This window comes from Crocodylus porosus, unplaced genomic scaffold (assembly GCF_001723895.1).
Source record: "Crocodylus porosus isolate Cpor-Errol unplaced genomic scaffold, CroPor_comp1, whole genome shotgun sequence".
In the NCBI taxonomy this organism is placed as follows: Eukaryota; Metazoa; Chordata; order Crocodylia; family Crocodylidae; genus Crocodylus; species Crocodylus porosus.
Window position 1 is genome coordinate 4,910,293 of NW_017728939.1, and position 27,817 is coordinate 4,938,109.

The 27,817-nt window shown below is 46.7% G+C and overlaps 3 protein-coding genes across 4 annotated transcripts in view; all 3 read right to left on the minus strand.

Annotated features, from left to right (window-relative positions):
• The window catches only part of ADPRHL2 (ADP-ribosylhydrolase like 2), a 6,766-nt gene extending 4,079 nt beyond the window's left edge, over positions 1-2,687 (minus strand). Inside the window, exons 1-4 of the mRNA XM_019547731.1 lie at positions 2,512-2,687; positions 2,248-2,344; positions 1,303-1,510; positions 1,003-1,187 (exon numbers count right to left, since the gene is read on the minus strand). Coding sequence (XP_019403276.1) covers positions 1,003-1,187; positions 1,303-1,510; positions 2,248-2,315 — 461 coding nt within the window. The 5' untranslated portion in view covers positions 2,316-2,344; positions 2,512-2,687. The remainder of the gene's footprint in view (positions 1-1,002; positions 1,188-1,302; positions 1,511-2,247; positions 2,345-2,511) is intronic.
• A 2,693-nt stretch (positions 2,688-5,380) lies between these two features.
• Positions 5,381-17,265, minus strand: TEKT2 (tektin 2). Of its 2 annotated transcripts, none has more exons than XM_019547732.1 (10): positions 17,163-17,265; positions 14,662-14,828; positions 12,923-13,048; positions 11,308-11,513; positions 10,257-10,400; positions 9,348-9,462; positions 8,491-8,598; positions 6,990-7,133; positions 6,604-6,683; positions 5,381-5,826 (listed from the first exon to the last, which is right to left on the minus strand). In XM_019547732.1, exons 2-10 carry the CDS (start codon positions 14,815-14,817, stop codon positions 5,613-5,615), a joined length of 1,293 nt encoding a protein of 430 aa, XP_019403277.1. In that variant the 5' UTR covers positions 14,818-14,828; positions 17,163-17,265; the 3' UTR covers positions 5,381-5,612. The 2 variants fall into 2 exon arrangements, with proteins under 2 accessions (XP_019403277.1, XP_019403278.1); XM_019547733.1 differs by having other exon boundaries at positions 14,662-14,831; positions 17,163-17,240.
• A 1,582-nt stretch (positions 17,266-18,847) lies between these two features.
• LOC109318455 (protein argonaute-1) overlaps positions 18,848-27,817 on the minus strand; it is a 124,413-nt gene continuing 115,443 nt past the window's right edge. Inside the window, exons 20-21 of the transcript XR_002103252.1 lie at positions 19,856-19,976; positions 18,848-19,133 (exon numbers count right to left, since the gene is read on the minus strand). The gene's annotated coding sequence lies outside the window, so the exon portion shown is untranslated. The remainder of the gene's footprint in view (positions 19,134-19,855; positions 19,977-27,817) is intronic.

A 27,817-nucleotide genomic window follows, 5' to 3' on the forward strand; every position in this document is an offset into this window, starting at 1 on the left:
GGGGACCTGGTGACTGTCTATAAACTCACTAGGGGGGACCAGAAGGGTTTGGGAGAGACCTTGTTTCCCTGAGCGCCCCCTGGCATAACAAGAAATAACGGCCACAAGTTGTTGCAGAGGAGGTTTAGATTAGACATCCACAAGAACTACTTCATAGTTAGGGCGGCTAGGATCTGGAACCAACTTCCAAGGGAAGTGGTGCTGGCTCCTACCTTGGGGGTCTTTAAGAAGAGGCTTGATGCCTACCTGGCTGGAGTCATCTGAGCCCAGTTTTCCTCCTCCCCAAGTAGGGGGTTGGTCTTGAAGATCTACAAGGTCCCTTCCGACCCTACGTCTATGATTCTATGAAAACAACTCCCCAGGGAAGGTCAGAGATGAATAACTGCAGAGTCTGAAATGGCTCACTGAACAGGCACGAGAAGCTAGACCCAGACGCAGGCAGCTTACAGGGCAGTCTCCTGGCCAAGTGACAGCAGCCAGAGGGAAACCAGGTGACTGTGGGCTGTCTTCCTATCACTCTTCCATTCACATCTCCAGGCACTGTCACTGGCTCATTGGACTTGACAGGCAGTAACCTTGGCCGTTGTGCTCTGCTTAGCGTTCTCCCTTGCAGCACTCGTTATTAACCTCTGACACATACTCCTGTCCCTGCTTTCTCATTTGTTGCCCCCCAGAAACTCTTATTATGCATCTAGTTGCCTCCCTAGCTCTGGAGGCTTATAGTTTTCTTGGTGGGCCCATGCCCACTGCAGATAGGCCTGACTGACTGACAGCTTCTATGCATCACAGGCACACAGACACACTTCCACTCCAGAAATGGATTAGCTTGGCTTGAGGGAAGAGGCAGAGGAAAACTGAAGCTGGAAGAATTTCCCATTCCTTATTCCAAAGGTATCCACCCCTGAGAGACTGGGCTACGTGCTCATGACAGCTGGCTGAGAGGCATAAAGTGATTGCCACAGATTGCTCTTGAAGACAGGCAAGGAATCAGACAGTACTTACGCTCGTGCATCAGCCAGAGACTTATCATCCGCTTCCACGTCCTCCATATGGCCAATCAGCTGCTCCAGGAAGCTTTCCCTGCTGAGCTCTCCCTGCAGGGCGAGGTGCACTGCCAGAGCCTGCAGGATGGCTCCATTATAGCCCAGAGAATTAGAGTGGGTCAGCTCAGCACTGAGCTTCGCAAACTATGGATTTAAAAATGCCATCAGGACACATGCATGAAGGACAATCGCCAACCCTCACCACCCCATCAGCAAGGAGCCCAGAGCTCAGGTGCCCAAATCAACTTCAGGAACGCACCTTTTTCACATCCTGAATGTCAGAATAAACGAGCGAAATGCCTGCAACCCTCATGGCACCACCGTTCCCATAGGAGCCTTTCCCACTGAACTGTGCTCTTGCCGGCTCAAACACATCGCTGCACTTGGGGCTCAGAAGTTTTTTAAATACAGTGATGACCCCCATTCCATAGCCCCGGTTTGGTTCCTTCTTATATTCCTCAGCAAACCTGCCAAGGCAAAAGAACAGCAATTACATAGCATCGAGAAAAAACGCACTCGACGGGCAGTTTCAACTCACACTTGGATCTGTTCCTTAAGTCAGCAGAAAACTTTATAAGGCTCTACTATTTATACCAAAGCAACAGAGACCTCAGTGGGTGCATCTACACATTCATGAATGCACCTTAGATACTGCACCTTTAGTTTAACACTTCCTTAATTAAGTACTAACTGAATGTGCAGTAACTAGTTATTGAGCAGAAGCACTGGCATGGGTTTTTTTTTTTAGTAACACTGCACATTAGCCAGATAACACTGCACAGCAGGCTATTACCACAGTTTTTTCTGTGACATGCTAATGCATAGTAAACATCTTGGGTAGATGCTCCCAGGCAGGAGCAAGGCCCCACTGTGCTCGCTGCCAGAGCCTCAGAGGATGGGTGAAAGGGTTGTATGATCCTGTGGTAATACAGACATTGCATCTGCACAAATCACTGGTTTAAACTCTTGACTTCAGTGAATTTTGGATTCTACCGTTTAAGTAAATACAACTGCAAGAGGCACTGAGGTCTCTCTGCAGAAGAAGTTTTGTTCTTTTTGCTCTTTCCACACCAATACAAAGTTTTACCAGCCTGCAGTCCTCTCTCCTGTCACAGGCTTCAAATGCACAGCTAGAGGTGGCCGATTCATTTCAGAAAACTTCATTTGCTATCACATGCAAAAACACCACAAGGACTCCCCTTACCTCCTAGCCATATCAACTTCATCAAATTCTTGCTTGGCTAGCAGGGACTGTACCACGGACCTAGACATGGCTGTATCATCCGTGTAGGAGAGAGTTTCTGGGAGAGAATGGAAAAAATATGGTATGGACACTTACACGCAAGACGAGAGATCTCACCTCCCCCACACGGGCCTGGTCGCTGCCCCCCTCTCCCGAGCCAAAAAAACACCGGGGGGGGAGGGGAAGGGGGAGCTCCTCCGCCCTGCCCCGCCCGGCGCGGCTCACCTCTGCGGGCGCTACCCGGCTCCCCGCCGCTCGGGCCCGGCTCGAGGCCGCGCAGGAAGCGCAGCAGGTCGGGCAGCTTCACCGCGCTCTCGCCCTCGAAGGCGGCGCCCAGGCAGTCCCCGAGCAGCGCCCCGACCAGACAGCCCCGGAATCGGCCCCGGCCCGGGCAGCGCCGCCCCGCGCTCCCCGCCAGCGCCATCTTCGCACCTGCCCCTTGCGGCCCGGCGCTGCGCGGCTCGGCGGGAGGGCGCCGCCTGGCGGCCGGAGGAGCCGCGGGCCAGGCAGGCGGACGGGCCTGGAAATGGGGGCGGGGCAACTGGCCGTTTCCGTCCGAACACAAACGTACACGTCTCCATGGCTCCTCGTGCTGAGTGCAGACATTGGGGGGGGGGTCCTCAGTCGCCGCCAACCGCCGCGGACAGTCGTCGTGGCCCTCAGCCTCCGGGAGCACGCGTCGCTCCTGCCCTCCAGCACAGAGGCGTCCTCACCAACGACTGAGTGGAGGAAGCTGCCGACAGCCTGGCCCACTGAGGCGCCTCTTCGAGGCCCGCCGACTCGATCCCGAGGAAGGAGGGGGAGACCGAGCGCATCCCGAATCGGGCTCCTCAGTCGTCCGAGGCCCCACGGGCATCATGCTCGATGGAGGGGCCGCCGACAATCCTGTTGAGCTCGTAAATTTGGGGGGAAATCTCACGAGCGTCCATTTCCATGGATTATTTTTATCGTGTGGGGCCTCTTAAAATGGATGTAGCTCAGGGCCTCGGCCTGTCATAACGCGGCCCTGGAAGAGCCCCGCATAAGCCAGAAGGCACCAACCACGGAAGGGGCCCTCCGAGGCGGGTGCTTGGGGGGCCGTGGGACGAGGGAAGATGAGCTCGGAAAGCTACAGGGCGAGGCAGGGGCGATGCCAGCCTGGCCTACCTGGCACCTGCTGGGCACTGCATATGTCTCGGGGCTGTGCTGTGTTAATGATACACCCTCATCTACACGCATGGCACAGGCATAGGTGCAAACGCTGCCAAGCTTTTTTTTTGTAAGGAAAACTTGATGTTCAAAGCCAAATCAATTCCAAATCCATGAGTCATTCAAGCAGCATATATGGCGTTACTACCAGCAAACATCCTCCACCCCCACCTGGGGCTTCAGATGTTTCCAAATCATTTGGCAGGCACCCTACGTGCAGGCCCAAGTCTGGAGGCTTGAGGTTTGGATGCCCCCAGGTTTTGCTTGCCCTCGGCCATATGGAGCAAGCTAGGGAGAAGGCTCCCAGTTCCATAAAGAAAGCATAAAGCCAAGATCTTCCCCCCTGGAAATGAAAGTGGGAGAGTAATTATACATTACCTCTGCCCAGGGACTACCCCATACCAGAAAAGCAGCCATCCCCTGCCCCTGGGAGAACTGCCTTAGTGGGCATAGTGTTTCCCCTGGTGCTCCAAGCGGCCCAGCTCACATTGCTGACAGAAGGGACTGTGAGTGCTCAGCTGCTCTTCGCCCGTGGGGAGTTGTTCTTAAAGTTACTATTATTCTCCTGTCTTGCAAATAACCTGTGCAAGCAGGAGGAACAGGCACCCTGTCATCAGCACAGGGGCCAAGTCACCAACAGCTCTGACAGGTGAAATAAGCAGCCCTGCTGAAAGAGGACACAGGTGAGTTAGCCTAGAAGTCTCTTAATGAAGCTCTTTTGGGACCAGTTTGGAGCAAAAATCAAATTGGAATAAAGACAGTAATTATGTTCTTTCAGCCTCCACTCCATGAACCATCCGCTTCCATTTGGGACACCAAAACAAGTTGCTGATCTTCCTTTTCTCTTTCTTCAGTGCTTGACCAGCAGATGGAATTACCAATATTGGTATTTAAGGGTTTCAAAATTAACATCCATTGCAAACGGCTTGCCTACCCCAGAACCGTTGCTTTAGGCTGTCTAAAACACCAAGGCAGATGACATTATTTGAATTTACATTGGAAAGTTTTTCTCTGCAACCAGAAGGGTTGTTAGCTACCAGCATAGCTATAGCACTGCCAGCCCCTCGTAGATAGGCCGCACCTGTCACTGCATTGTCACCTGTCACATCTACACATCCCTGTAGATGTGCTTTACACAAGTGGGTTGTACAATTATGGTGACATCAGTTTGCTCAGCAATCTCAGCATAGGCAGTGGTTTTATTTTTTAGTAAATGCTTCAATTCTGAAGCACAAGGCAACAGCTACAGTGAGGAACGACTAGCTGCTGGAGCTGCCATGAGCCTACCTGTTTTGATCCCTGGTTTACAGCTAGGAAGACATTCGTTTTCCTGAGACTCCAGCTCATGTTAAAGCCTGGGCAACAAACTAGCTTCCTTCCTACAGGGTCATAGTCTCATATCTAAGCAGCATAGACACCTTTAAATTGTAATGATGATCAGTGAGTCGGAGATAGACAGCAAGCTAAATACTGATCCTGGTAGCAAAAGTATAACTTTAATATGCAGGCTTTTGGGGAGGTGACCCTGTCTTCCAGGCTGCAAGCATGTAACACATAGCACGCTGCAAGCCCTACTGGTATACAAATAAGAACCAAGGGCAGAATTGAGTATGCAATTACATCGTTTTTAACTAGGCTGCTACTGTAAAAGCTAGAAGGGTTTCCAGAGTTCCTTTGTTGTAGCTGCATCAGCTCTGCAAGACTAACAGAAGGGTGGGGACACACGCACCCCTCCAATTTTATTTTAATCATTAAAGCAAGCAAATCTGAGTCAATACACCCAGGGAGAAGATCTGGACTGGTGCCACTGTTGAGCAGTCCCTTTTCAGAGCACAGCCTACACTTTAAAGGGCTTGAAATACTGAAGAGCCTACATGGATTCAATCATCATGAAATGCTTCCAGCATTGCTGGATGACAACCGCTCTTGAGGACAGACCCTTTATTGTTTACGGTGCTCCTCGAGTGAAGGAGGCCACAGACATCATACAAGGGGACAGACAGTTATATAACAAATTGAGGGGAGGAGAATAACATTTTTCTAACACAACACAGATGTCAGCTTTCCTTGGTATGGAGCAGAGTCACTAACTGCTTTATCTTTCATGTGGCTCATTGCACAAGACTGTTTCCAGGAAGTTAAGCCAGCTCCAGCTGCCTGCTTTTCAGAGGGCAGAGGGTTCGGTTAGTGGTTCGATTGAAGGTGTCAACCTCTGGCACAAATTTCTCAGCTGGAACAGTGAGCTTTCTCCTATTGTCCATACACTTGTTGTCCAACATCAGGGAGTTGGCTTTGTAGGTGATGTCTGTCTGGATGCGATACAAGTGTTTATACAGAGCATCTAAGGCACCCCTGGGAAAACAGAAAGTAGAGGGTATAGGTTACACCTATGCCAGTCAACTTGCTCTTCCTTAGACAGACGAAAAAAGAGCTTGTGTCCTGCTCTCTAACAGCAAAACAGTCAACAGAGCTTTTGCCTTTCCATTAGGGCTAACAAACCCCACAGCTCCAGGGAAGATCTCGACATATCGGACTGTTATTATTTGGGCCCCATAACTGCCAGCCCATGTGATGCTGTTGGAATGTGACATCCAAGGGACATAAGGGATCCAAGGGAATCCCCACACAAATGCAAGGCTGTGCTTCTATCACCTCTGTTGCTTTCATCAAAGTTTTCCTGCTTTATACTTCTCCGTGCAAATTTAGTCAGACCCCTGACTAAATTTGCAAGTTTCCCCTGACCCCAGGTCTACAACCTTTTTGGGCTGTGGGCCAGTGTCACAACTTTGATCAGTCAGGCAGATGGGCAGGGACCAGGACCCTAACCACTACTGCTACTTTCCTACGATGGTAAAGAAAAGCCCCTGCTGCCAAAAGCTGCCCGACACCCAGGCCTGAATGTTGCCAAAGTCCCATGGGTATGGGCTGGATCCACTCTACAAGCTGTATGTTGCCAACCCCCAATACACCCAATCTTTCTGGTCTGTGGCACCCCTGCAACTGGCATGTCTGTAGACCTGAGCTGCTAAAAAGATGAGGAAGCCAGTGAGGCTAGGCCCTTCTGGTACTGGTTGCCGTTGCCGCCATCCTCCCTTCACTGCACAATGCCCACATCACACTGGAACATACTGCGACTGTGCAAGCTTCTGCTTCAGGGCCTCAATGGTGTTTTCCAGCTGATGCACTTCATCAGTTAACCCATACTGGACCTAGGAGTCGGAGAAAAGGAGAAGGCAGTCAGGGTTAACAGGGCTGATCCTGTTTCTTGAGGGTCGTCATGGCTCCTCTTTACTTAATCTACCTACCTCCATTGTTTCTATGCAAGTTATTGTATGAATGACCCCCAATTACTTCTGTTATTTGCCTCCTGGCTTCCATTTAGTCTGCACTGAAGCATGACTGATCGTTTCAGAGCCATGAAGGTGCTTTGGTCAATTCCATCTAGGTTTCAATGCCCACATTCATCCCTCCTGGATGGCTTTTAGGATGCCCCACTTCTGCAGGCGCATTTGTACCTGATCCCGGCACAGCTCCACATTGGGGCGGTAAGTCCTGGTCTCCAGACGAGTGTGCGCCAGCTTGAGATCCCACATCTTCTTCCTGAGATCCTCCTCCAGGCGTCGAATGTCCTGTTCCATCTCTGCAATCTCCTCCAGGGTCTGAAGATTAATAAACGTAGTACAAGGAAATGTTACCACCCCACACCCATAGCTAGGATGCACTCAAATCCTGGCTACGTGAATATTTCACGTGGGGTCTGAGACAGGAAACCAGCAGGGCTCATGAAGACCTCAAACTGCTGGACTTTTACATCGCTGGGAATGGTTTTTAAGCCAGGGCAATTGGGTTTTTGCTTAAATTCCCTGCATAGCCGACATCAGTGCTTACAAACTAGATTTCCCCATTGGCCAGGCAGGGCAAGCTGTTGCTGTTTAAGGAGCATTGTGGATGAGACCAAAGGATAAGGTAGAAAGGCCAGAAACTGGGCTCTCCACTTGCAGGTGCCACTTAGTATCAATTGTGATGGTAGATTCGGTAAGGTGAACTGTGATCCATTCAGTGATTTCACACGTGCGCCACCAGATTGTTCCCATCTGAAACCTATTTGCCACTCTTGGCACGAAGCTGTGCTGGCTCAGAAAGTTTGCAAATAGTCTCTAATTCCCCTCATGACATTTCACTGCACTTTTAAGGTTCAAGCTGGGAAACAGAGTTTCTCTTTACTTTTGAACAGCAAGGACTATGCCCTGGAATGGAATAAGCAGTTTGCATTTGTGAGAAGAAACATCATCTCCATGTTTCTGTCTAGCAAAGTATTCCAGAGCAGCACTGGCTGGAATGCCTTGGGTTTACATGGTTTATCCCCCATGTCCATACACAACAGCTGCCTGAGGTGTCTTACAAGGGCAAATTGCACCAGACACTCAGTGCTCAAGATGAGGGCTTTAGCTTGTACTGAAGTGCTCCTATTTAGGCTACAATGATTTATCCCCAGGATAAAATGGCAGCTACACAGCTTGCAGCTATCCCAATTCAGCTAATTATTCCAACACCACTGCAACAAGCAGAGCCTCCCACTTCAGAGTTATCCAAAAGCACTGCTTCTGGCAACAGTGCGGGACACTGGAGCAAAAGCTTCAGCCATCCTGTCATGCTCTGAGGCAGGCCTGGCTGCCAAGTGTGCACTAGGGGATAGGTGCGTTTGTGGAGCTGAAACGCAATTTTGCATCCCTGCAACAAACATATCCTTATATCTGGACTCGCACACCTAGAAGTGATTGCTGAAAAGCAGCTTTTAAAGAGACACCCCAAAGCTGACATTGAGGTTCCAAGTGCTGGACAATCTACCTCATCCCTGGGTGATCTGTGCCAAAGGTTCGTTCACTGGGGCTGCCTCGGGGTTGCCCCTGGGGTAGTAGCTTTAGGACTCCTAGACTGATACCCCAGGGCTGTCTCTGATTTTCCTGGACCATCACAGTTACAAAATTATTGCAGCATGACAGAAGCCAGGCTTACATTCTTCTCCTGCCACTTGAGCTCATCGTAGGCTTTCTCCAGCTCCCGGATTCTCTTGCGCAAAGCAAATTCTGTGGCTACTCGCTGCGCCTCCAGTTCGTTGTTTGTCTAGAGGGAAAGCAGGTTAAAGGTTACATCTCCTTCTGGAAGATGTCTCCCCTGCACTGTTACATCGGCAATGTCACCACTTCCACAATACACAACCCTCAAGGTCCTCCTTTGCCAACCTACACTCTTCTACCACTTACCTATGCCCTTTGCTTCCTGTGTAGCAGCTTTATGCCTGGATGTACCTTCATTAATGACCCCCATGGGTTTCAACACCCCCACCACCCTATCTCCTCCCAACCACGCCTCAGGCCTATGCAGTTTTGCACCTGTGTTCAGCTGTAAGCACTTGGGGCAAGGGACACACCTCATACAATTCATAAAGCAATTCAGGGTACCAGGGAAACAGTCATCTGGGGAAAACAGCAGTAACCTGGCAGTCAGAGGAAACTCCCTGGTCATGAACCTGCAGCCCAGCAGCACTGAATCTTGGTCCAAGTACATGGTACCAGAAGGGACCTGCCATATTACCGAGTGCGGTCCCTTACAATGGCAGGCAAGGACATTCATGAGCAAATCAAACTCCATATTAGAACTAGGAGAGTCTGCCCAGTTAGCTTGATTTCATGTTTTCAAGCCCTCACGGCCCCAGAGGCAGGCTCTAAAGTCAGCCAGTTTCTGAGTGTGAAGCAGACTGCACGCACCCGGTCTTTGGTCTTGGTGAAAACAGCAGGATGACCTGCCTCAGCATCGGCTAACTGCACCCACGTTGCCTTCATCCCTGCTATGCAGGTGGATGATCCATTTACCTGGGCAATGGTGAGCGCTATTGCTTCCCGCAGCTCCCTGGAAGCTTTCATTTCTGCTTCAGCTCGGTCCTTGTTGTACTGACTGTACTGGTCCCACTCTTGAGGTGTCGTTGATCTGTACAACAGATCAGGCTGCTGGAATTGATGCTTTGGGAACTAAGCAGAGTGACTCCAAGAGAGCCTGGAAAGAACCTCCCCCTCCCCAAAGCCTGGAAGAGATCTCTGCAGACCTACAAGGACACCATGGAGATTTGAAGGCCAGAAGGGATCACTGTGATCATCTTGTCTGACCGCCTGCATAGCTCAGGCCAGAGACTCCTGTACCGAGCCTAAAAGCTGGTGGTTCAACTGAAAAGTAGCTTTTAAAGAGACATCAAAACACTGAGCTAGAGATCCCAAGCACTAGAGTCTACCTCATCCCAGGGTAATCTGTTCCAGTGAATCATTACCCTCACCGTTACATAAGTATTGCCTAGAGGTTGTACCTGGGGTGTAAAATCAGGTTTCCTGATTTTTTTACCCTGGATCTACCACTAAATTTGCCACTACACCTCAGGCAGCTCACACCCTCCTCTGTGCCTCAGTTTCTCCCTCTCCAGTAGAGGTATCTTATTTATTTATGGGATGCTCAAGCAAAGGGCTCTCAGGGAACAGCAAATGCTCATCAGTAATGACTGAGCATGGAAGAGAAGAGGGTTTGCTTCTGATACCAGTCCCTGCTAGTTGCAGAGCCAGAAACTTCAACTTTTGCTCCTTATGTTTTTAAGTGCTGGACCAGCCTCCCACAATCACTTCCATGAGGCACCAGAAACTAGTTTAAAACCTGCCAGAAGTCCCAACACTTATTACATCAACATGAAGGTTGCACCAGAATTAACTTGGCCAAGAACAGAGTGGCTCTTTCCTTACCCAATAGGGACCCGGGTTGGATTGACCTTGAATGAGATGTTGGGAGAATTGACATTGAGTGACAAGCAGACACGGTCTATCTCCAGCGCTTCCATTTTCCCCCGGTGATCAAAATTTAGCTGCTGGCGTGCCTCCTGCAGAAGGCTACAACAGAGGGAGATGGAAACAGCTGTTTGCCACTGGAAGCAGACTGAAAAGGTCCTAGTGGGACATTATGGAAACTATATGCCCTTGGCAGGGGGCAGAGAGAGCGGGCACATAGAGGGTGTTATTCATAAGCTCCCATTGCGAGACTGGGCATAGCTACTGGTCCATCGGGTGTTACACAGATGCTTCCATGCTAGGGAAGAGAAGGGATCCAGGTAGTCTGAATTCAGTCTACCCATTATCAAAGCTTCCCTTAGAAACCTGAGAGCTAGGGACTGAGAACAATGAGCTTCTACAGCATTGGGCTGCAAGCAGGCTGGCCCTGTTTGATCCCTGACTCCAGGCACTGCAACTCCGTCACCCACTCTGCTGTAGCTGTTCTTGAACCAGCCTCCACACATGACAGATGCAGTAACTTGGCCCAGAGTCATGCAGCAAGGCAGTGACAGGATGGAGGATGAGCACCAAGAACATTGGTCATTTGTGTGTACAATATTTTCTTAAAACTTAGTGTGAAACTGCTGAGTTTTCAGGAAGGCTCAGGACCATGAAAGCATCTCCTGCTGGGCACTCAAAATCCCTTGTCAGCAGTTCACATCTCAGAGTTTAGCTCCCATATGGCTGCCTTCCCTCTCCACTGGCTCAATCAAACCATTGACTAGGAGCTCCTCAAACAGTCGTTATTAAAATGGGCCCTCTCTGACAAGGGAAAGCTACTGGCTGCTCACTTGGGGTGCTGCTCAGCACAGCAATAGCAGAGCCTTGGCCCCAGGACACACGTTCTGCTTGATCTCTGGATGGTAAAGAGTCATGTCAAATCCTCACACCGTGTTAGCCCCCAGCCAAGTACAGAAATGCCTTTGGGGTTGCAGTAAACAACCCCATTCTCTTTTGCTCAACTCACCAGAGCTGCTCGAAGGCCTGGCTCACTTTCTGCTGCAGATCTCTCTTGGCTGCATCGATCACCTCCACCTCCTTGTGCAACTCATCCTCCACAGGATCCTTCACCACATCGATGGCCCGGCGGCTTTCACGTAGTGTCAAGCACTCAATTGCAACATCCAGGGGCAAGTTCTTAGCCTGCAGGGCACGCTCTGCTGCCTCCTTCATCTGGTGGGGAGAAGCCAGCTAGGGTTAGGGAGGTGGCCTCCCTTCTGGTAGGGGAAGAGGGGATGTTGGCTACTATTTTATAAGAGGGGCCTGGTTCTGGCCACTCACTTGAAAGCGGCTCTGAGTTGATCTCTGCTGGACTGAATGACAGCCTCTACCTAGTGGCCTTTCACGCTAGCTCAGGGCATGTCTGCTTTTAGACACAAGGGGCTAGAGATCAAAAGGACCAGAGAGGTCTCCTCACTGGTGACCATGAAGTCCTCTGAGACCAAAACTCCCTTCCTGTTTCTGGTTAGTTACAACCCTTGCACTGGGAATCTCCAGGCACTCTGCCGACGTTGTGCTCCACCCGAGACAGCTCAAGCCTTGCTTTAAACTAAGGCACATATGAATCTAAAACTTGCCAAGATCCCAGAGGAAGCCACTGGCCATGCACAGGAGAAATATATTAAATATCTGCAGGGCCTACGAAAATGATGAAAATGCTATGCTACGTACAAAACCACCCTTTAGACCCCATCTACACATTATACTTGAGGTGTGATTAACCGGTGGTGATCACATGTTCAATAAATTAATACCATGATAAAATGAGGACTAAGCTCCAAAGGTATTCCACAAGATGTATAATAACTTTGTGGCTCCTTCCTGTCATACCATTAATTCTCATCACACATGAGATCCCATCGTGCCTTCACCTAGAAGGGCTTCTAGGGTCTTAACTTGAAAAACGGAGCAGACTTTTTAAATTTTGAAAAGCACATCAAAGGCAAACTGAGTCTTTTCCACTTTAAAATTGTTGAGCTCTTAATAAATATTCTTTTAAAATCTTATTACCACTCCCCATTTTTTAAACTTTATTGTTTTAGTGTCTCTTGTATTGCTAGTACATTAACGTGGAACTCTTTAAAAAGAAAAGAAAGGCAGCCACCAATCATCATGAAACACAGAGGCCAATCTGGGCGTACAGGGGCTGGCTGGAGGCAGTGCAGGGCCTGATCCTGCAGGACAGGACCAAGTAGAGGCAGTGAGGAGCCCATATCTGATGGTGCAAGGCCCACAGGAGGTGGTATGGAGCTCCAGGGAAGCTGCACAGTCTGACCCTGTGGCAAGGGGCTGAGGGAGGCTGCACGGAGCCCCATTCAGTGGTGAGCCAAGCAGAGGTGGTGCAGGGCCCAATCTGGTCTGCAGACAGGCCCTGTGTCACTTATCCAGCCCACCACACCAAAAGGCTGAGCACCCCTGCACTAAGGGATTTGCTATCCTGAAACAAATTTAACCCCGCGCAGAACTGCTATGCCCCACTGAACTCTGTGGGCCTGCCCATCATAGGAGCAGGGTGGCAGTCATTTTAAATTGCAAGTGTAGAGAGGACACTGATTTTAAGTCATGCTTTCTTCCCCACCTACTTTGGCTAAGGCATCGATTTCTGTGTCTATGTCAGCAAGGCATTTGTCCAGAGTCTCCTTCCATCGGTTCACGCTGTCGATGCGCTCAGCGAGCCGCGTCCGGTTGTCATGTTCATCCCATTTTGTCTGGAATTCAAGACACATCCCAGCACAGGTAGTTGAAATTGCAAATGTTGATGGTTTGCATCACCACACTGACCAAGGGCCCACTTACCTTTCCTTTTTTCTTTTTTTAATTTATACCCATGAGAAGTACTACCATGTCATTTGAAAGTACATTGTGCTCCACCATTCTCTGTGCCAGTGTAAATAACTGCCCAAGGCACAGGGCACCAGAGACATCCCAGAGGCAGAGGCACAAAATCAATTTATTCCTGGCTTTCTAGATTCCTGTCCCGAGAGGCTTTGAAGCACCCGACAGTAGCAAATAGCCCGTCGTGGGGATATTGCACAGTGCAACACATAGCACTGCCAGCATTTGTAACCTACTTTATATTGTGTCAGGTCCAAAGAAAAGGGAGGAGGAGGCACAATTTTTAGCTGGAACCTCTATTTATCAAAGGATAGGGCAAGAGACCTGAGTCAGGAGAGCCCTGAAATCCTGTGAAGTAGGACATGACCAAGGATCCTGGTTTTCTCTGATTTAAAAAAATCCTTAATTTTCAGTTTTAAAAAAAGTAACCCCAAATCCACATTTTTCAATGATTAAAATGAAACACTACTAATACATACACACACACACACACACATATATAGTGGTGTTTTAGTTTAACCACAGAGAAAATGTGGATTTGGAGTTACTTTTTTTAAACTGAAAATTGTGGATTTTTTTTTTAAATCAGAGAAAACCAGGATCCCTGGACATGACAGTTATTAGACAGGTGCAGTAGCTGTTCCTTAAGCTGCACAGGGTTTCGGTCACGGTCAAGCAGCTGGCTTCCACTTGCTCACACAGCTTAGCCAATTGGTTTGGTGCCTGGGGAGAGGGGAAAGGTTATAGCTACAGGAGCTGGAGACAGCCTGTGGCCCATCAGTGTAGGACTACGATGTGGATAAACTGAGGATTCGGGCAGTTTGGTGGACCAGGTTCTGTGGAAGCTGCTGGCTGGGAGGAGGCTTGGTCTGCTTTGCCAAGGGGAACGGGAAGCCTTTGGAAGGGATCTGAGAGGCTGGGATCTGGAGAATCGAGGAAGCACGCGCACTCTTACGGAAAGGCCACGCTGCAGAGTCTGAGATCCCTGTGCAAGATCGGAGAGGTGTGTGTACACATCATTACCAACTAGTACAAGGGCAAACATTTCATCTACCTTATGCTGAAACGTCTAACAGCAGTCAAATGGGGACAGCTGTATAAATAAAACCCAAAGGTTTTGTGTCTTGTAACTTAATACTTAGGAATAACTTAAACCAAAGTATTTGCAACAGGGGTTTTAGGCACAATAACCTTTACTAAGACAATGGATTGTCCTTTGACTCTGGAAACTGTCACTAACACCCGTACACAGGGGTTTACACACTGAACTCTTGAGGTTTAGCTCAATGTAGTATCTTCAAAGGGCAAATGATTTGGGACACTAATGAGGCTCAGTTAGAACAGGCATTGGTCTGACCCAGCAGCCGGAAGGCTGAAAGGGACCAACAACCCCCGCATCCCCAATCTACTCAGCCAGCCAGACACACGACCCAACCCGCCCCTTGAAGACCACTGGAACCAAAGGGGAAGGTTTTGGAAAACCCACCTGGTTGTTGGTTTCATTGCGGAGAAACCTGGCCTCCTGTCGGATCTGGTGGGAAGCAGAACGCTGCCTCTCAGCATTCGTCGAGATGAGGTCGCTGTTGATGTGCCAGTCGGACACTGCGAATCTCTGCCCAGGCTTCACACTTAGAGTGGCCATGGCAGCAAGATCTGCTAGACCTGGGTGGAAACCCACTGTGCTTACTCACAGAAACAGCAATGCTCCCCAACCTGAAATCATGGGTCCCTGGATAATGCAGGCCAAGAAGCACCCACAGAGATGGGAGAAGACATGAGAGGGCAGTCGGCTTCCCAGACTCCTCCCCAAGCCCTACTCCCCCTTCCCACATGCCTGAATGGGCCACTATTAATCTGCACATCCTTAGCCTGATTGCCTGCTGGGGCTGGGGGTAGCTGCTTTTTGTATGTGGTGTGAGCAGTCTTCCCCCAGTTGCTGACAAATGTCAGAACTCCCTCTGGATCACTCCAAGGGCATCCATGCTTTGCCAAGCTAAGGCCTGCATTGCTAACAGACAATGACTGCACCCGATCTGTATGAAGGGGACAGGATTGTACTCCCTTCAACACAGGTGCAGCCAGCCTTGCACCAGCTACAGGTCTTAGCACATGAGGCCCCACTTAGATGGAAACAGCCTTTAACAGCCCGGAGGAGACAGAAACCACTCAAGATACAGCAGCAGCTTCAGAGGCTGGGAACTGGAGCCTCTGGGGGCAGGAACTCAAGTGAAAGGGCCAGGCCATGAAGAGGAAGCTTTGCCTCTATTCTGCCTGTGCCATGGGCTGCATGTCTTGGGGTTAGGGTTGCCAACCCTCCAGGATTGTCCTGGAGTCTCCAGGAATTAGATATAAATCTCCAGGAGACTGCTGAGAGTCACTTGGCAGATAAATGATAGGGCATTCATTAAAATCAATATTAAATGTTGAATCCGACTTATACAGTAGTCCAGTGGGTTTTTAAAATGCAATAGTAATGTGCATTTGCCTTCCTGACATAATGGCTCATTAATGTCATTATGTCATAGTTTCATAGTGCTTAGGGTCAGAAGGGACCTAAACAGATCATCAGGTCTGACCCCCTACCCTGGCAGGAACGGGGGCTGCAGTCATATCTGTCCAGCCTCCTCCTGAAGACTCCCAAGGTAGGGGAGAGCACCACCTCCCTTGCGAGCCCATTCCAGAGCCTCGCAGCCCCAACTGTCAAGCAATGCCCCCGATGTCCAGCCCAAACTTTCTCTCTAACAATTTGGGGCTGTTATTCCTACTAACCCTGGGGTGGTGCCCGGGGGAAAAGCCTCCCCCAATTCTTGCTGGTCCCCCCTGGTGAGTTTGTAAAGGGCCACTAGATCCCCTCTCAGCCTTCTCTTGTAGAGACTGAACTGGTTCAGGCCCTGTAGCCTCTCCTTGGAGGTCCTGCCCCGGTACCCCTGACCATGCAAGCAGCCCTCCTCTGAACCCTCGTAATGCTAGCCACATCCCTCTGAAGTGGGGCGCGCAGAACTGGACGTTGTACTCCAGCTGCAGCATGACCAGTGCCGCATAGAGGGGACAGATCACCTCCCTGGACCTGCTTGTGATGCATTTGCAAATGCACGACCAGGTGGGTTAGCCTTACTGACCGCTTCCTCACGTTGGCGGTTCATGTTCATCCTGGAATCAACAATGACTCCAAGATCTTTCTGCCACCGCGTTGACAAGAAGGGTGCTCCCCAGCCTATAGGCAAGTTGCTGGTTCCTTCTCCCTAGATGCAGCACCCTGCACTTGTCTGCACTGAACTCCATCCTATTCTCTTTCAGCCCCCTCTGCAACCTGTCCAGATCTAGCTGGATTCTGTCCCTTCCCTCCAGCGTGCCCACCTCACCCCACAACTTGGTCAGCGAATTTGGACACCGTGCATCCCCCGCCCACATCCAGATCACTGATAAGGATGTTGAACAGTACGGGCCGCCCCAGGAACGAGCCCTGTGCCCCAAGTCATGTGATGAAACCTCCCAGAATAGATTCAAACAGAGTTGGCAACCCTGCTTGGAGCCCATGGATGAACCTGCCGGCCTCACCCAAGCACACTCCTTATCTACCTTTACCTGGACTTCCTTGCACAAGGACCGATGGCAAGACATGCATTACACCACAGTGTGTGCAGAGGCCTTGGGGCAGTGCATTTGGGGGACTGGGGAGGCCGAGCTACAGGGGGAGCTGGGGAGAATCAAACTGTGTTGAGCAAGTTCTTCTGCAAACCAGGGAGAGAAGGGCAGGAGGATAAGGGCTTCATACATTCTCAGCATGGGCTGGGAGGCTTTGTGAGAGTGAACGGGCAGACCGGAAGGGGGATTTCTCCCTGTTAAACAAAGCACAAAACTACACAGGTAAAGTTGGAGAGCAGGGAAGTGGCAAACCCCCACCATGCACCAAAACCAGCTCCCTCACCCCCCAGACGGGCTGCCTGCCTGGCTGCACTCCAGGAGTCCAGAACTGGGGCGACTTACCCCCTCGCTTCCTTTAGGAGTCTTAGACCTTGGCTCCCCGGTGTCTGCTTCCCGCAGCTACTTTCTGTAACATTCTGGTTGCCAAGCACACTCTGTTGCCACGCAACCATCATCACCAAGAGCCAATTGGAGGCCTCTTTATGTTTACAGGGAGGGGGGAGCTTAGCAAAGGGATGCAAGGAGAGAAGGGCTGCGTGCCCTAGGCCTAGCGCTGCTGCGGGGGTTGAGACCATGGGAGAAGATCTGGGTAGGGTGACAGTATAGCAAAGCAGCCAGAAAACGGGGCAACAGTTGAGAAGAGGCAAAGGGACTGAATCTCAACCAGGGTGCCTTGAGATCCTTTCAAGGGTGCTCCAGGGTGCCAGGCAAGGTTAGAGTTGCTGGGTGTGCAAACACGACTCACAGGATAAACCTGGAGATTTCCAATAAGAATACGTAGGGTTAAAAACGTTCTTCCTTGTCATGGTCGCCGAGTTCCTTGCAACAGAAGCATTGTTCTAGTATTTTTCCAGAATTAAAAAGAAAGGAGAGGGAACACTGAGAGCTGTCACCTTCTGAGGGATGCCCTAAGTCTAAGGAGCAGTGCCTTGAGGCAATAGGGGATGCCTTGAGCTTAGGCTCACTACTTACTGCCAGCTGCCCTGCCTGGCTGAGCCATAGCACGGTGCACACTGCTGCTGTAGTTTTGTGCTGTACCTGAAGAACCTCAGGGGGATGCCTCAGGCCACCTAAGTCAATTGAAAAAGTTTAATTAAAGCACAGAGGTTTGCTAGGGGAAGGACTAAATGGCTCCAGGCACTTCTGTGGAGCAAAGTCTTCCCTTCAAGGCACACTGGGCACTGGGAGGCAGCTGCAGACAGACATTGTAGAGCTCTGCGCTGCACCTGTTTACCATTACAGGTTAAACCACTGAACAGAGTGGGTTGAACTAATGCAGCAGCTTAACACGTTCAGCAATGGTCCCTGTAACTATTTGCAAAGCTACCTTATTAGCCTTCTCCAAATTTCTCTCCTTTGCTGGGATACCTACACAAAACTCAAGACTTGGCTGCCTGTGTACTGTGATCGCTGCCTAACATGCTAACACTTTCATACTGATGCTTGTCCTCCTGTCCATAAGCAGCTGCTGTCCCTAGTTTTAGATTTAGGTTGTAAGTTCCTTTGGGGGAGGGAATCTCTTCTGTTCTGTTTATGCAGTGCATGGGATCAGGGTCCAGGACTAGTCAAGGTGCTATCAGGATATAAGTGAACTCTAAAAACATGAAACAGCCGTGTTGTTGCATCAGCTGTTCTGCTTAGCTGTGCTGAGAGGTTCCTCTCACAACCCTCATGCATCACCTTGCATTGACAACTCAAGGATATTAAAAAAATTGCAATCGCCCAATCACAACTGAAAGCCAAGATGGTAGCGCTCAGAGATGAAGCCACCATATCTATTTGGAGTCATATGTTGCAGGAATAAGAAACCATGCAACAGATGATGTTAAACAAGCCACCTGCTGCAGGATGCAGACACAGGATTAGACTTCCAGACAACACCATGCAGACCAGTCCTTCAGGACATCCAGAGTTTTGAAAAGAAAGGTAGATGGATCCTGAGAAAGAGGAGCTATATGTCAGAGAGAGGAACTGCATGTGCCAAAATTAGCTTTTCCTCTGTAAGTAAGAAGGAAGACAAGTGCTGTTGTATTTATTTATTCTGGTTTAAAAAGTTAGCAGTTCTTTCAAAACCCCAGTGTGGGAGGACATAAACTGGTGGAGTATTTGAAGAGCACTATGGACTCATGAAATAGGACAGGAGGAATGGCCTGAATTAAAGTTGTATCCTGTGAAGAACAATGGAAAAGAGGTTGTATTTGCGACTAGAAAACACCAGTTTTGAATGGTGCATGTACTGAACACAGGGACAAGTCATGATATGAATTTAGAAGCACTGACAAAACCACCATGCTGGGTAGGTCAAACAAGCATCTAAAGGGAAAGAAGGGATTGACAAATCTTAGAAATACTCAAACATGGCATATCAGCTTCAGAAGGTGTACAGCTTGGATCAGTTTTGCTTTTTTTGTATCTTATTAACATTATGTAGCTGTCCCCGTTGTGCTCTGTATACGTGGAAGAAACTGACTGGGTCCCTATCTGTTATATGTCCCATGACGGGTACAATTGCATTTTAAGGTTTAATTGGGATTCTAAAAATAAATAAATAAAAAATAACTAAACAGTTTGATTTCAAGAAAGTTATGGCACATGTTAGGTAGTCTGACAAGGTTGTTCAAAGTCAGCCATCTGCAAAACCAAATGCCATTTCTTCTTGTATGCATTAGAACAGCGAACAAAGCTTGGTAACCAACAGTGGAGATAACAGTAAAATCGCACAGTACAGGGCAGCTTTCTTTTGAGGCTCTTCGCCAGTTCAGCAGGTGGGCTGCTCTGTAGTATGGCTTTAACGAATGAAATATGAAAGCCCGTTTTAAGCTAGGGTTAATGTGCTATCTTCAAAAGACTCTGGGGCCCAGCCATACACACAGGAGTCAATCTAAGATGACCCGATAAGAAATTTGTCTTGGGAAGGTTCTGAAGGTGCATGGCTGACTAGCAGCTGTGCTTCAGTTATTTAATCCTGAAGAGGATTTTCAGAAGCACTTGAATGTGTACACCTAAGTCACTTGGGCCTGTGGAAAAAATCCCACCTGGTTTCATCTCCCAAGTCTCATTCACTTCTAACTCCGGATGCTGACGAAGTAGAAGTCAGGTTCAGGGCCCTGTGCTAGGTACTGTACAAGACAGACTGTCTCCTACTCCAAGAATTCCCTGCCAAGAAAAAAAAAAAAAAATGTGAAGGGGAGCCCATATTAAAGAAAACCCACAAAATCAAAAATGGATAATTTATTCAAGGTCAATAAGTTTAGTAAAGATCGAGGCTGCTTCTTTTTTTAAAAATCTAAATACATTCTAGATTTCACCACCCTTCTCCCACTACATAGTCTCCCCCCCAAGATATAGTGAGATGCTGTAGCTAAAAGCATAGTTGCCCCCTACATTTTGTGACACTGGAAGACAAATCCCTGACAAAATAAGTTGATGTTACAGATACCATGAAGTTTGGAGCAAAGCTTTTTTTTTTTATTGCAGTTATTAGTGAAAGTTACACTTCAAACTGAAGCAAAGCGACACTAAAACCAATAAAATTTTTTAAAAAGGTAAAAACAAAAACACAACATAGAGTCCTTCCAGTATAGAGTAGCAGAAAGACAGGAGTGGAATCTGTCACAGAAGAAAAGCTTTGGTGACAGTTTTGGCTCAGAAAGAGTTCCATGACTGTATTTCACAAGGTCAGTATTGTGAGTGACAATGTTAAATAAAAACAACAACAAAAAAAAAAATTCTCCTTTTAAATCTCAACCACAGACATAATACATTTTTTGCAGAGACAATGATTTAACCGAGGGTACATTAGCTGTTGAAAACCTGCACAAGCATTTTACAGTTTCCGAATTTATTTGCCTGTGCTACTTCTGAGCCTTCAAGGAAGTTCAGCTGACACCATAATATATAACTAGGTATTCAACACATACATGAACAATGCCAAAAAACTCCCAAGATACCATTATATTTTCCCATGAGATCTTTAGTTTGTGGAGAGCACACACAATTTAAGATGCCAATTTATGCACATTTCAGTTTTAGAGAACATTACATTGCAATTTTAATTCCAGCTATTTTTCCACTCAATAGCTTTAAACAAGGTACTGAAAAATTTGAAAGTAAAATATATTTCTGACAGAGGTTTGGCAGTCATGTTTGGTATTTCCCTCAAGATGTCATCTGGTCCTGTGACATTACAGATGCAGATCTATGCTTTAATCCCATTTACTTTGCAGACGTTGCTTTGGAAAAAAATTCAAACGATGCAAGTATAAAAAAATTTAAAAATATATCAGGTATGCATTTCACAAATGGATTCTTTGAGCGATTAAGGTAGATTTATAATATACCCAACTTGATCATATTTTCAGCCAACGAAAAGATCTGATGACTACTTGTATCATACACTGTTTTACAGAAGTTACAGATGGCTACCAGAGGGAAGCGATTGTGGAAGAGAACTTATGACATTTTACGGTGCTGGAAAGAAAGCAACCATTGCAACAGGTAGAAAATTTTGGCAAGAACAGTTTGGAAAAAAAAAAAAAAAAGGGGGAGAGGACACTGCTTCTGGTTAGTAATTATTTTAAAATATACTGACATATCCATTCCCTCCCACCCCATGTAGTTGCAGCCCATGTCTGCAATACATATAGGCACACACGGTCAAGAGGGTTAAGTAGTAAAAATAAAAAAAGGCTTTTACCAATTTTTTTGCCATCCACCTACAAGCTATTGTGCAATGTTTCAAATCACAGCTGTTCCATTGAGATAATCCCCTTTTTTTGTGGGGGGGAGGGGAGGGGGGGAAGTGTCTTCAAGGTTGGACAGTCTATTTTTTGCATAAAGCAATGGCGATATCAAAAAGGAAAGGGGCACTTAACAGCTTACTGGAAAGAGAAAGTGAGAGGCATGAAGAAGAATTTCAGTCCATGGGAGTAGCCTATCGCGATTTTGTTCCAAAAGGAATCCCAACCAGCACTATTCTCTTTTTACATTTACGCCATTTATATACATACACACCACCACCTCCAGCAGCTGAGCTAAACGGATAGATGACTAATAACGTTCAAGGTGCACCGTATGCCAGATGAGCCATCTCTGTCTCAAGATACATGAAACCCCCATGGCTGGCCCATAATCGAAGACACAGATGAAGGCTACCACTACAGTGAAAGCTTCAAAAGTAATACCTGCTGACAGACAATGTTTGTAGCTATACCGATCGTCTTCATACCCCTTTGTTACTAAGCCGTCCACACTTTTCCCTAACAAACACCAGTGCTTTTCATCCATTAACAGTCCATGTTGCCAAGTTGCTCATGCCAAGGGAAGTAACAAGAATCTATACCCTGTGAGCCCAAGATTTATTACCTGACCTATAAAACAGATGAGCCGGTAACCAAAATTAGTTGCACGGCAATGCTGATAATCATGGAGGGAGGAAACCCTGATAAATGAACACCATGGACAGGAACAGGTCAGTACAGTTACTGTACCACAGCGGTTTGTTTTAATGTCTATTTGTCAAACTAAGACACACAGCGTTTTCAGAGCAGCACTTGTGTGGGTAAAATGACATTTTAAAACTGTTTCTAAGCTAGATTCAATGCTGCAAAGCTTCGCTTGGAGAAATAAGTACACTTTTCCTCATTAATGCAAACTGTGCCCGCAGAACAGTCCAATGAAGACAACATTCACTGAAAAGACCCCTGAAGTAAAAAAAGAAACTCCTACATTGTCTTACTCCTAATTGCTTTCCTTGCACTCAAGTCTTTCAACATTCAAAACCCACCTTTGCTTGCCTGCAAAAGTAGCACAAAAAAATGTCTGTGTTAATTTATCAGGAGATTCAACTGAATTTCTTAAAGGTCCTTTAAATCGGGGCCAATATATGCCTCTTTAATGGGATACAAATCTGCCAGTTTGCCCAAGTGATAATTATTTCATGTGGCCTGTAGTTAATACGACAAAGAAACTAGGCTCACAAGCAGACTTTTGCACTGGTCAGCAATGATATTTTAATATTCTTCCAAATCTGTGTTGAAGTAAACTCTGCTGCCACAGGGCCCCACCTTCCCACCAAAGCGCATCAGAAAAGTGACAGGTCACAAATTCGGCATCGTGGGCTCCAAGCTGCTCACCTTCCTTCCACGGGCAATTCCCAGATAAGGATAGTGTGTGACAACCCCAGGCTCCAAGACCCAGGGCAGCACTCCTAGCTGGGAAAACAAACTGCACACACATACAGCAATGCAAGAAGATGAAAACTTAGATGGAGTGCATGGATTTGTATAATAACAGAGTATTTCTAAAGGCTAACTTACTTTCAAGGCAGGAAAGGTTCTTTGGTAGATGCGATACTTTTTATTAGACCGACAAAATAGTTGGAAAAAGGTTCTTTGCAAGCACCCTTCTTCAGGCACTGGGAGACTCTGCTGCTGTTCTGAGGTCTGCAGCAGGGTCTCCCAATGCCCAAAGAAGAGTGTTTGCACCTGAAAGCTTGCAAAGAACTTTTCCTCCAACTATTTAGTTGGTCTAATAAAAGATATCACATCTACCCAAACAAGTTGGCCTGCCTGTATCCTTAGACCAACATGGCTACAACCAACAATCCTGCAACTTATTTTCAAAGCATCGATTATTCAATTTTCACAGAAAAATCTGTGATGTTAGCCATATTTTATAGAGCAGAGAAAACTGAGGCAGAACAACTTACCCAGTACCCCAGAGAGCCTGTATTGGACCAGAGCCCTGGAGTGCCTACCTGCAGACCACGGCAGTCTCTAAATTAGTTATGGTCTGTTTGAACCTTTCCTTCTCAATCCTGAAAACCCAACTTCAAGGCAGCTTCAAGCCTAATTAGCTCACCCAGACTCGCTGCTGAATCAGACACAGCACAGAGCATTTTACACAGACTTGCTCTGTATAAATACCTTGATTTAGGAGAGGGGAACTTGTCTTCTCTTATTGCCTTGCTAAGCCCTTCCATACCCAGGCCGTGACTAAATTCATTACACAGACCATCACCACTTCACCTGTTCCAGAGAATGGTGGTGCTCAACTTCCACCACTTCCACTTCATCAGGCAATTGTCCTGCCTCCTTACACGCATTATACCCCATCTTTAAAATTAAGTGGAGTGTATGAACGGTAGAAGCGATGTAGGAACCAGGAAAGATGCTACTGGGCAACATTCAAGTAAAGGCAAGCCAGCCTATTTTCAATGGGACTACATCAAAGTTAAATTTTGTAGAGGAAACTGCAAATTGCCCATTGACTGAGGCATATTTGACATCACCCCCTAGAAACTAGTTACTTGAAAGAAGTACCCTGAAAAGATAACAAGAGCACTATAAATTCAGAGGCAATCCTATTCAAAAGCATAAACTGCTTAACAGCAAGTGTGATATGAAAAAGTTTATATTATGAAGTTGTGTCGAAAGGACCTGAAGCTTTAAGCATGGCTTGTGAAAAATCTTAGCCAGAGAGCATTATTTGGGAATGTTGCAATCGCAAGTGTTCAATTCCTTTCCAGCATCTGTTATTGATCAGTAAAAGGCACGTGCTTGCTGAGGGTCTCAGTACCAGCTCCGATTTCTGACACACACATTCCAGAAGTCCTTTGAGATTCCTATCCGTTCCCTGAAGGGTACAAGCTGAACGATTTGGACCGACAACAGTTCAGAGTTCTCCGTCCCCCTTCCTTTTTCCTTTATCAGCTCTCTCTACCACCTACCACTCCAGTCCAAACATAATGTCTTATTTTCTAACAGGGCACTGATACTGCTTGCAGACAAAAATGGCTATTCCACATGTGCATAAGAGTTAATGATTTTGGTTGGTAAGGTGGGAGAGAAGACAAGGAGGTAAAAAAAAACTGTGTTACAGCAGGATAAATTCAGTGCCTTGGCAAATAAAATATGCAGCCAATTACCATCTCTCTCATTAACTGTGCATGCTGCAGTGAGAGCTGCTGAGGACTGTAGCTAGAAGCGTCCAAGAGATCCAAAATGTTTATGTCCATAAAACAGCTTGGCTGCACTGTTTCAAGTAGCATCAATTTACTGGATTTCTTTTAGCCAAAGTCTTTAAGGTAGCATCAAGATTTAAGAACCAACAAAAAAAAAAAATCTTTGATTTTGATTTTATACAACCCTGACAGGCATTGCCAGTTGCCTCTATAAGCGGTCCCTTGTGGAGGAAACAGTCACGCATTTATGAAAGAGATTTTTAAAGTGGCTACATGTGGGTGGATTTCTCTTTGGGTGAACTACAGACAAGATGACAGGCTCAAAAAGGCTCTAGCTGTACATTAACTGTAGCTTTTATTGAGCTGCTGCTTTTAATATAGGGTTCATTTCCCTTCTTGCATTACTTTTGACTCTCTTGCACATTTCATGGGATTGTCAGCTGCTCACCACTTTAATGATGTAGGAAGGGCAAGGGACAGATAATAGCCAGGTCAGTTTGGTTTAAAATCACTTGGCTCCGGCCCACCTTTATCAACAGTGCAACATATTCCAGGAAGCCCTTGCTCTCAGTCTGCCAACAAGGAGCGCGTGTAAAAAACTAGGTAAGCACACCCAGGTTTTTCTACTGAAAACAGTGGGTGGGAGCATCTGCATCTTCAAATTTCCCAGTTTAAATGCAAATGGGATACTTTAAAAGTATATCAGAAACCCTCCAATAAGCAACAAAAATGGACAATTCTGATCTACTGAAATCCAACACGTATGCCACCATACATCTTAGCCAAGGCAAGACAGATTGAGGGTTTATGCCCAACAGCTTAAGTCTACACAGACTACTGTAATCACATTTACAAAGTAAGGAAAGTCAAAAGGGCAAGAACTGGAACCTTAGTGGGATTTAACTCCTACTGTCATGGTTATAAAGCAAATCAAACTGACTGATGAAAATGGGAAGAATGGAGCCTACTTCTTACGTGGAAAAAAAAACCTGATGGAACAAGATTTTTTGGCCCTTTTAAATCAATAAAATAAAGTTCTGACTACTACTAAATAGAACAGAAGTCAGGCAGTTTTGGCATAGAATTTAGGTCTTGAGACAACTTTGCTTTGTAAAATTTTTGAAGTTTTTCTTCTAATTCCTGAAAACATCTTAAGATAAAATCACCACACAGTTTAAATGCCAGTGTTGCACTGGATGAATGCCATAAAGATGGATGATTAAAGTTACTATTAATTTCAGTTAATTGCTTTTGATTTGACTTAAGGGGACAACATAGAACAGTGATAAAACAAATTTCCAAAATGTGTTTTTTTAAAAACTGGCATTAGTAATACAAATAAGTGGTTTTTTAAATCATGGATTAACACAAGTTTAAAAGTAAGGCCTATAAGTTCAGGCGTGGGTCACTGTCCCCACTTTACAATTCTGATATCTAAAGTACTTGAACTACTTAAGCGAGCAATTATAAACTACCAAATAATTGAATGCAACATTTTAATGGACTTCATGAATAACTCAGTTTCCAACAGAAAAGATACCATTTACCACTGAAGGGAGGCTCTCATGGTAATACTCCTGGTTCTTGAAGATCTCCTGCTTAATATCAAAAGACTATGTTCTTGAGTGACGCAGAGATATGCCCTACATGTCTGAAATGCCCAGTACTGTATTAATGTCAACATAGAAAAAGTTAATGCAGAAAACTAACTCACATCAGGTACCTAATTAACCTGTTTTGGTCTTAACTGTTTCGATTAAATCCCACCCTCCCTCCCCCCTATCCATGGTTAGTAAAGTTAGGACTTGAGAAAGGAAAAAAAAAAAAAAAAAAAAAAGACACACGTAGAAACTCCTCCCTCCTCAAAAAAGTGTGTTTAAAGTAACCTTCAGGCCAAACACATGAAGCAACAAGCTGCACACAGATTACCAATAAATATAAAGAAACACCACAAAAAAGGACAAGGCTCATTTTTTAAAAAAAGATCTGGTAACTGCTATTAAGACCATTACAAAAATGAAAGTGTGTGTACTTTTTTTGCAGGCATGTGCAAGCACATTGCAGAGTAATCAAAGCAGAACTTTGCTATTATTATTTTATGCAGCATTACAAGGTTACTGAGGTGCAGTGTTTATTATTCTAGTCTACAGCTCTTCCTGATGTGAGGAATGATCACCAAACTCATCAGCGGGGCTCCCTGCATCTCCTACCACGGTCATCACAGGGCACAGCCACTTGTGCATGCTGTTGCCATTTTTATCAGCAAAAATTCCCATGGAGTCATTACAGTTCCACGAGTATATCAGCATCACTCCCTTGAAATGCCAGTTGTGTGAAGCCAGTCCACAGGACCAACCGCTTCACTGTGAATCTTCAAGACAATGCTTTTCTATCACCTTCCTCTTTGAGAACCTGCTACACCCTTTGATTATCTGTGACCCTATTAACATACTGAACTACATCATCTTCTTCAGTGTCCTGTGCTATTTCCTTCCGCACAGCCCCTCGCCCTCCACAGGCAGAGACAACTTGCATCAAATAAAACCTGAACTAGTGCAAGTCAACCAGCTGAATTTGGTGACCATTCCTCAATAGCCTTCCCTCTGCTGAATATACCCTCCTTGGTTATTCTTGGTCCTGATTCAGAAACTGCTGTTTGAAGGTACCTAAAATGATACCATCAAACACTTGGCATTTTCAATAATTTCTTGTAAATGTTCAGCCATGTACAATTTCAAAATAAAAATCTACAGCACCATCTTCTTGAAAAGGCACTTTCTGAGGACTGTCTTGCTTTAAAAAAAAAATTATAATAATTCCAAGTTTTAAACAGTGGAACTTCTTTGCTTTAACAGGACCCTACATTAGCTACCTGCATTAGGTGTGGGGACCTCGTTCAAAATTGTAACAAAGGTGGAGCACGTGACCGGAACAGCAATGAATACAAAATCTCTCTACCAACCCTCTACATTTTGCGAGACTGATGCTTCATCTTTCTTTACAAGCCTTCCCCCCACCCCTCGCTTCCCCCCCA